Source organism: Pelodiscus sinensis, chromosome 1 (assembly GCF_052426305.1).
Source record: "Pelodiscus sinensis isolate ZL-2025 chromosome 1, ASM5242630v1, whole genome shotgun sequence".
Lineage (NCBI taxonomy): Eukaryota > Metazoa > Chordata > Testudines > Trionychidae > Pelodiscus > Pelodiscus sinensis.
In genome coordinates this window covers 352,374,459-352,384,402 of record NC_143052.1, presented here as the reverse complement: position 1 = coordinate 352,384,402, position 9,944 = coordinate 352,374,459, and the positions used below count along the sequence as shown (strand labels likewise).

Here is a 9,944-nt window from a genome sequence, read left to right as displayed (position 1 = left end):
AATATCTCCAGAGAGGGAGATTCCACCACCTCCCTTGGCAATTTATTCCAATATTTGACCACCCTGGCAGATGTAGATGAACCTAAGGGGGCCAACCCTTCGCATGCATACCTTTTGGAGCCCAAATTATGACTCTAGTTTCCTGTGATGGAAGCGTGGCGGGGGGAAGAAGGGTAACGCCTGCAAAAGATCCAGGTGGAGCCATTTTTTCCTGTTAGCACCTGATTCTCAACCTCTTTGGAAAAACCACCCTTCTGAAATGGGCTGGGGAACAGCTTTGGGAAAGTCCGTGGCTGGTCCCTCAGAAAACGTGGGATACCGTGGGAGATGAACCGCAGTTCATTTTGGCCCTTGGGCGAGGTGACGCAATCACACAGTGAGCAGAGAAATCCCACAGCACTAGGTCAGATGGAGGTCAGCATACCGCCTGCGCACCCTCAGGTTCCGAAAGATCAACCCAATATCCCCGGTGTTGCTCAACTTAGTCACGGACGTCATCTTTGTGGTCGTTTCTTTTTTCTGAAAAATTAAAAAAAAAAAGGTGCATGTTTTATTGCAATGATTGTACCGGGCAGAGGGCTGGGAGATGGTGGGCTCAGAGCAAGGGACTGAGAGTGGGGCGTATTTCAGGGAAGGGGAGGAGGGGGAGGGCTTCCGGGCAGAGGGTTGAATGTGTGTTTGGGGCTCCGGGCAAGGGATGGGAAGTTCAGGGCATGGGGAGGGAGGTGGAGTGACTCAAGGCTAGGGGTGGGGGTGCAGGAGTCAGGGTGGGGGTGGAAGGTGCAAGACTCAGGGCAGGGAACTGGGAGGAGCTTACCTGGGCCACCTGTGGTACCGAGGGTGGAACTGCTCCATGGCTGTTCCCTCTAGGTGGCTGGGGCTACACTCCCTAGCTGGCAGCTCCTCCCAGAACCTGGCCTCCAGCTTGTCTGGGTGGGGGGTTGAGAACCACTGGACTAAGGTAAAAATCCAAACACAAGTGGTCACCTCTCCACGGCCCCCATCTCTGCTACATGCAACAAGGACACTGAAGATAAGACTGAAGACTCCAAAGAAGACACAGGCCCAGGTTTCAGGAAGGGGCGAAGCCTGTGTACGTTCAACTGCTATATCCACTGGGGTGAGAAAAACCTGCTTCATGTAGCTGTTTCCCAGTATAATAGGGCTGAGGGTTTATACGGCATGGTTGTATATATAGATGTTTTTGTTTTTGGTAACTAATTCTGTTTGCCTATCACTTAATATCACTTTAAATGTATCTTCAGTCAACACTACACTTGTTCAAGTGTTTAATCTCACCCGTGAGTTTACCTAAAGGGCTCGGTCCATTTGTTTAGGGGGGTTCCAAAGACAGGTCCATCTCCATGGTCCATTGATGAAAAGGTGAACCAATTAATAAATTAGGTGGTAAACGAATGAGGCATGAGGTCTGGTGCTGTGGGGACTTTACTGGCGCATTGCTTGGAGAAATTCCTGAGTTTCTGGGAGCTGGGTGTGGGATCCTACATGCGGTTGTGTTGAACGATCACAGCAGCTGGAGGGATTTGCTGCTTGTTACTAGCCAGGCATTGGGAGAAATAGCTCAGGTTGGAGATTTTAGGGGACACACCATTCCCATAGTCCCAGACTTCACTGTCAGGATCACTTACCCAAGGCAGAGAGCAGATGAACTCTTAGAACAGTTTCATGTGCCAAACGGTTATGCATGTTAGACCTCACAACGGGAAATGGACTAACACCTTTGGTGCCCAAATCATGAGAGGAGAGAGCCCTTTCCATGCCACTTGGCTTATATAACTTCAGGGGCACAGCCTTTGGCCCCCACAGAGCAACAATGGCGTGTTAGAGGCCAATGACAGGGATTTGGACTTATTTTGTCTACAGAAGAGAAGAGTGAGGGGGGATTTGGTAGCAGCTTGCAACTTGCTGAAGGGGGGTTCCAAAGAGGATGGAGAGAGGCTGTTGTCAGTGGTGATAGATGGCAGAAAGGGGAATAATTGTTTCAAGTTACAGTGGGGGAGGTCTAGGCTGGATATTAGGACAAACTATTTCCCTAGGAAGGTGGTGAAGCACTGGGATGGGTTCCCTAGGGAGGGGTGGAATCTCCATCCCTAGAGGTTTTTAAGTCTGGGCTTCACAAAGCCCTGGCTGGGTTGATTTAGTTGGGGTTGGTCCTGCTTTGGGCAAGGGGATGGACTCGACCTCCTGTGGTCTCTTCCAGCCCTGGGATTCTATGATTCCAGCTGCATGGGCAGTGTATAGTTCTATGCTGCTAAGATACATTGAAGCAGGTTTTCGGTTCTGTGTCTTATGGCAGCATTGCCACACACAGTGCCAAGAGCAATACGTTACAGACAGAAAAAGGAAAAGCCCTCGTCAATTTGTTGGCTGACCAGTCCTCAAGACTCAGTGGGTATGTCTACACTACCCCGGTAGTTCGAACTAGCGGGGTAATATAGGCATACCGCACTTGCAAATGAAGCCCAGGATTTGAATTTCCCGGGCTTCATTTGCATAAGCTGGGCGCCACCATTTTTAAATCCCGGCTAGTTTGAACCCCGTGCCGCACAGCTACACACGGCATGGAGTAGCTAGTTCAGATTAGGCTTCCTAATCCGAACTAGCTGTACTCCTCATTCCACGAGGCACGGGGTTCGAACTAGCCGGGATTTAAAAATGGCGGCGCCCGGCTTATGCAAATGAAGCCCGGAAAATTCAAATCCCGGGCTTCATTTGCAAGTGCGGTATGCCTACATTACCCTCCTAGTTCGAATTAGGAGGGTAGTGTAGACATACCCAGTTTGACCCAAGCATCTGAACCCCTGGTGTTGGCAAATCATTTCTTCCCCTCCAAGGGAGGCTCTCAAGCAGAAGTTCTCCAGGGTCTATTTTCTGCTCTTCCCACTGCTCATGGAGTGCCGGGAATTGTCGTGGAGTCCTGCCAACCTGGGAGTCCACAGAGACTCTTCAGGGAAAAAACAAAACACACTTTCCAGCACGCCGAGTGTCAGATGCGTGAGATTCATACACTGAGTCTCGGCGCTCCACCTCTCCGTCACAACAAGGAGATTTCTTCTCTCCGCTGTGTGGTATTCCGGTGAGTTGCCCATTTCATCATTAACATGAGGGCTCGGGAAGAGTTCCAGGGTGTAAGTCAAAACCCACCTTGGCTGGAATTCACCAGCATGGTGACTGGAATTGTTTGGTATCGCTGGAAACACCACAGGATGGACCCAGTGAAACTGGCACAACAAAAGGACTGAAAACACTTCAGACAAATATTTGTTTAAAAGCTCAGTTCCTTGTCTCTTACTGTGCCCTTCTGTAAGTCTTAATAGCTTCCTTGTTTTGGTCTGTGTGGGATGCTCCTGTGGTTCCCTCATGTTTTCCAAGGCAGCAATTTCATTGCCCTGTGAGGGGGTGCTGACAAAGCCTCTGGCATCTGTGTTGCACGGGGAGAGGGGAGAAGGCAGATTCTGCTCTCACGGTCTGCGTTCAGGTGGTCACGCCAAATTGATAGTGGCCTCCCTGAGAGAAAAATGAGAGCCCCCGTGTTTTGAAATTCCCAGTTTTATATCCAGTCACTGAATGCGGACTAAACCCTTTCAGCCCCTTAACAGAATAGTGCTCTCTGTACCAGGACCCAAAGCTGTGATTTTCACAGCTTGGACCTGAAAGTTAAACACGAAGGGATCGTCCTATATCCACATGTAGGGACTTCAATAAATTGCCTGATTTACATCAAACATGATCCTCTGTTGACTTCTGCAGGAGTCATCCTCTGGCCTCTAAGGAGGGGTCAGCTTGTTTGGAGCAAAGAAGAACTGAGAGGAGAGTTCCAGAAATTTCCAACACGCAGGCTCAGAGGTACAAACAATCAGGATAACAATCTTTTTGCGAGGGGGAGAGTGGTCTGTTCTCTCTGTGCCGCTGTATCTCTGGGTGTGGAGCGTGTGAGAAGCACCAAAAAAACAAACAAAAACCCACATTTTTTTTCAGAGAGGGAGAAAAATCAGGATAACAATCTTTTTTGTGAGGTGGGGAGTGGTGTGTACTCTCTGTGCCCCTGCATCTCTGGATGTGGAGAGGATGAGAAGCACCAGAGGCAGTAAAAACAAAAAGAACTGTTTCTGGCTTAGAGGAAACCAGGCAGTGTTAGAAATCACAATGGGAGGTCCAGAAACACACGGTGCATGTGTGTGTCGGGGTGGTGGAGGTGGCACAGGACGGTGGAATATACAACATCCAGATCATGGTAGCACAGTGCCCTGAAACGTGGTGAAATAAGAATGGACAGCCCACTTAATACAGAGAAAAAAGAGACCGCGCGTGTCCGACTGTAACGTAACCCGGACCACACTCTAGCAGATTATCTCTGACACCATCTTCCGTCTGGAGCATCCCTCCTCCTGTGAGTAAAACCGCCCCAGCCTTGTGGCCACGTCAGCAATGGCCAACATGCAGAAGCAGCTTCCGGAAGGTTGGTCTGGTTTTCTAAGGGGCTGCATGGCATTAAAACTTAGGAGAGTTATTCGCACTGGCTGCCTTCACTTTCCACATCCTCGCTTCCTCCAGCTGGGCCTGTCCCTCTCTCCTTCCCTGCACAGGCTGAGCTGCTGTTGGGGTTCCCTTCACCCCCACACAGGCAGCTCAGGCTGGTCTCCCCCTTTTCTCCGGTGCAGGTAGACACTGCATTGAATGTAGTCTGAGGAGGTATTTCTGTGAGCTGTTGTTTTGGCTTCTGGCACCAGGTTTTGGTCTTGGGTGAAGGATATCACGGAGTGGCAGGGGGATGTACACAGAGAAGTAGAAGGTACCAGGGATTAAAGTAGCAGTGGGATGTACACAGAGAAGCAGGAGGCTCTGGGGATTAAAGGAGCAGGCAGTGGGGTGTTCACAGAGAAGCAGGCAGTGCCTGCTTTAAGGCACCAGTGAAAATTACAGAAGTTATATAACTTCTCTTCCTCTCCTTGACATTCCCCTGGTTGTCGTCCCTGGATCAAATGGGTTCCTTTAAACACAGGGTCAGACAGGGAATGCAGGTACAGCTAATTAATCCTTTAGACCAGTGTTTCTCAACCAGTGGTATGAGTATCCTTAGGGATACTCATGAGAAGTCTGAGGAGTACGTCATCACAACTGAAATTTGGAGAAAACTGATTTTTTTTAAGTTTTACAGCACTTTATTATATTTGTACTTTTTACACCCAAAAATTTCATCGCCCACTTGACTATGATTAAGTAGTTTAAACAAATGTGTTGCAATGGTAGAAAAAAAATTGTGTGTCTGAAAACTAGGTACTGGGGGTACTTATAACTTTTTTTTAAAAAGGGGCACTTTATAAAAAACGGTTGACAAACACTGCTTTAGATCCCTACATTTTGTTTAGAGTCTCTGTGCTTGCAATGAGAGTTTCCCATTGCTGAAACATCACCTACAGTCTTTGATGCAGACGTCTGTTTAGCTAGATTGGAACACACATTCTTTCCATCAACCCAGTTTACCAACTAGCCCAGATTGCTCTGAATCAGTGACCTGCCCTCTCCATTATTTATACTCCCCTAATTTTTGTGCCACCTGTAAATGTCAGGCAGGTCAACACAGTTGAGTTGCTGACTCATATCTCAGCTTACACTTGTCATTTAACAAGAATTAACTTTAAAAAGAATCGGAATTGTGTTGTGGACCTATGGTCCATGTGTCCACTCTCTGAAGAGGATGGTCTCGGGTACTGCGGAAGAAGGTTTAAGAGACTTTCCATTGGGTACATGGCCATGCTGACTTGACTGTCAGAAGGCTATCATTCTCATCTAGAGGTTGGCTTTTGTCCTGAAAAATGTGAGTGTACAGGGCTTCAAAAATACTTACTTAGCTTTAATCTTTTAACTGGATCGTCTCACTACCCATGTGATTCTCCAAAGCCGTCATGATATTTGCTTAACCACTATCTCAAATATTTCTTGAGCAAATATTTCCTCCGCTTTACAAGATACTGAGGGAAGAAAGCATTTTTAATTTTTATTTTATTCTTATCCTCATGATTTGGTGTTATCAGAAGGGAGAACACGTTCTTGATCTACTCCTTACAAGTCAGTACTACATAAATTTTTCCCGTATGGTCTCTTATTCATTACCTTCGTAAGGTAACCACACCAGTCTTGGAAACCTCTCCCCATGGGAGTTTCCTGGGCTTGTGGTTCCTTCTCGTTCTCCTTCCCTGAACCCCTCTAGTTCTGCAATACCCTGAGTGATATGGGAGACCAGTGTTACATGGAGGAGACGAGAGAAGGGTGAAACATTAATTCCTGATTCCAAGACATCATGTTAGGTGTAGAATACTCCATCTCACTCCTGCCACGTCCAGAAGTTTTGCTCTGTTTCCATCCTGGCTTGCTCTGTGAGCAAATTTTCTCAGAACTGTGTACAGCCATGCTCCTGTGCTGAGTTTGTACATTTCAGTTAGTATCTTGTAAGGTAAAATGGGCAAAACGCTGCAGTTTCTAAGGTCAATGTTCATCTACCATCATGTTGCCAATTCATCCGTCTTTTTTAGCTCCCTCTGAGGACTTCTCAGGACTATGACCTACATAATCTGATGTCACCTGTAAACGTTACCACCTCTCTGCTCACCTTCCTTTCTAGATGGTTAATAATTATAAAATATGTACAGTGCTATTAGTTATAAAGCACATAACCCGCTCCCTTGCTGTGCTTCTGTCCCTTCACAGGCACCTTGAACATTTCTGAGCCCCGTGGACCACCTCATGGAGGATTTCAACCTCACCCCCTCCGAACCTTCAACATTTCTCCTCATGGGAATTCCAGGGCTGGAAGCTGCTCACATCTGGATTTCCATCCCTTTCTCAACGTTCTACATTATCAGCCTCTTGGGAAATTTCATGGTTCTGTTTGTTGTCGTCAAAGAGCAGACCCTGCAGAAGCCGATGTACCTGCTGCTCTGCAACCTGGCGCTCACCGACATCGGCACCTCTACCTCTGTTGTACCGAAGGCCCTGTGTATATTTTGGTTCAATTTGAAAAGCATCACGGTGGGTGGCTGCCTCACCCAGATGTTCTTCCTTCATGCGGTTTCCATGATGCACTCAGGTGTCCTCGTGACCATGGCCTTTGATCGCTACGTCGCCATATGTAACCCTCTGAGATACGCCACCACTCTCACCAATGCACTAATAGCTAAGATAGGACTAGTGGGTTTGATAAGAGCTGTAACCTTAATTCTGCCCATGCCTGTGCTCCTGAGGAGGTCGTCGTTCTGTGCCAACCGCATTATCCCCCACACGTACTGCGACCACATGGCTATACTGAAGATGTCATGTGAGGACATTACAGTGAACAGGACATATGGCTTGGTGGTAGCCTGTGTGGTAATTGGGTTAGACCTGATGCTCATTGCTGTGTCCTACGGTCAGATCCTCAGGGCCGTCCTCAGAATCTCCTCCAGGAAAGCCCACCAGAAAGCCCTCAACACCTGCACTACCCACCTCTTTATCATACTGATGTCTTATCCTCCCTTTCTTTTCTCCTCTCTGACACACCGGTTTGGCCAGGGCATCGCTCCCCATGTTCACATCATCTTGGCCAACCTCTATTTTCTCCTTCCTCCCATGCTCAACCCCATTATTTATGGGGTGAAAACCAAAGAGCTCCGTGACAAAGTGGCTAAATACCTCTGTGGAATATGCTGCCCTGTAGCCACTGACTTGAAACCTGAGTAACAAAAGGGGGAAAGGAGAATTCTTTTTTAATGAAGGGTTTTCAATTCCAGTTTTGCAGGGCTCACTGTTGTGGAAGTTCAGAGTAAGAGATGTTCCTCAGACCTTACATTTTATCACCGATTCATGAAGTACTGTTCTCTATACGGCTGGATCTCATTGACCATCACCTGGTCTCTTTCAGCATCCCCCATTAGACACCACCTCCACACAGCCCTATCACATCAGGCATCAGGAAACTTCCAGACCACCAGAAGATACTGCACCCATTGAGGCAAGGTGGCTTACCACTAGACCCTGTGTAAACAGGGAACTTGATCACGCTGCCAACCTGAGACATGAGACAAAGAAAACAAACATAATGGTAAACCTTATTTAATATATGTATGGTGGTTCAAAACCAAATGTACTTTATTAGTTTACGTTCAATTCTTCACTAAGCTTCAAGCATAAACCCAATGGTTTCAGCTGGCGAGTTATAATATGGGAAAGCGGTTTCAGGAATTGAGAACGTTACATTCAATGACTTTATGGGTGAGAGTTGGGAAATCCTGGGTGTTGGAAAATGTTAGTGTGTTCCTGTGGATTTGAGGGGATGCACCCCAGAATGTGATCAAACATATTTCAACCGTATGATTTGCACTTAGCCACTGTGAATTAATAAAACAGAATACTGCATGGTGTAGGTTTCATTAGAAAGCAGGCTTTTAGAGGTCAGATCAAAGTTTCTGCTAATGAAAATGGGAGAAATGGACAGACAAATAAGTGAGAATGAAGGAAGATGAGAAATTGAAATCAATGAGTGAAGATGCCTCAGATATTAGAAGTCTATTGACAGGAGAAATGATCATCCCATAGGAGTCACTGTGTTCTACTTTTTTGGTAAAAGTTATAAAAGATTAGCTAATGCAGTGCACTTTAGATCAGTCCTTTGAAGCCATCTTGAGGGACTTTTTTCCTGACCCCCTACGACTGTTGCAGATGAAAAAACTGGCCACTGCAAACCTGCTATTAATAATTCTGTATGGTTCCAGAAGTTGGGTTAATATCTGGGATGTTCTAAATGTAATGCTTATGTTTGTTTGTGCTTAAATCGAGTACACTGAAGAGTTAGACAAGAACATGCTTACTTGCATTTAATCAGTAATCACACAGAATTCCCATGTTTCCATTGATCCCAACACTGCCTTGAATGAGATAATTAAGTTTTTTGTAATGTGGATTCTGAAAAACCCAGGTGATGGATCATCGCCTGCACATTCAATAACTTCTCACTTTGTGCAGTCAATATAGAAGTCACTTAAATCTTCACATCTCTTGGTATCTATCTCTGACATCTCTGGCAATACCCACTAATACTTCTCATTGCCAGGGATGTCAGATGTACATGTCAAGCTTTCTAAACTTTTCATCTTGGAGTTTGTGAAACAGTTGAACCAGCGATTATTAGCAACTGTCCATGTGACTGAATCACTTGCAGTAGTAAGTCTTTCACCATATTGATTCGTTGTAACCCAATTTTGCCATTATTTTCTGGAGACCTCAGAGAAGAACTGAAGTTTCGCCTAGAGTTCATTAGATTCCTAACCTGGACTTAAGTTCTCAAACACACAGGCGCCACTGGGGAAAGAGGCTTTTGTGACGTTGGCTTATTTTCTCTTCTATAGCTGTTGTTCCCTTTTAGCAACACTTTAGTCCATAGAATCATAGAAGACTCACTCAGCTTGGAATTGATCTCAGGAGTCATCGAGTCCACCCCCCTGCTCAAAACAGGACCAACCCCAACTCAATCATTACAGCCAGGGCTTTGTCAAGCCAGGACTTAAAACCTCTAGGCTGTGTCTACATTGGCACCCCTTTCCAGAAAAGGGATGCTAATGAGACCAGTCGGAATTGCAAATGCCGCGGGGGATTTAAATATCCCCCGCGGCATTTGCATGCATATGGCTGCCGCTTTTTTCCGGCTCGGGGTTTTGCCGGAGAAAAGCGCCAGTCTAGACGGGATCTTGAGGAAAATAAGCCCTTTTCCGGAAGATCCCTTATTCCTACTTGTAGGAATACTTGTAGGAATAAGGGATCTTCCGGAAAAGGGTTTATTTTCCGCAAGATCCCGTCTAGACTGGCGCTTTTCTCCGGCAAAACCCTGAGCCGGAAAAAAGCGGCAGCCATGTTCACGCAAATGCCGCAGGGGATATTTAAATCCCCCTCGG

At 46.6% G+C, this 9,944-nt stretch overlaps 1 protein-coding gene across 1 annotated transcript; it reads left to right on the top strand.

Annotated features, from left to right (window-relative positions):
* Positions 1 to 6,737: 6,737 nt before the first annotated feature.
* On the top strand, positions 6,738 to 8,082 carry LOC106731532 (olfactory receptor 52D1-like). Its single transcript, XM_014570279.4, has one exon. The coding sequence runs from the start codon at positions 6,766 to 6,768 to the stop codon at positions 7,735 to 7,737; it is 972 nt and encodes a 323-aa protein (XP_014425765.3). The 5' UTR covers positions 6,738 to 6,765; the 3' UTR covers positions 7,738 to 8,082.
* Positions 8,083 to 9,944: the final 1,862 nt, after the last annotated feature.

Bases quoted from the DNA above. Each gene is read 5' to 3' on its own strand.
- LOC106731532 (XM_014570279.4), top strand. From the start codon at position 6,766: ATGGAGGATTTCAACCTCACCCCCTCCGAACCTTCAACATTTCTCCTC.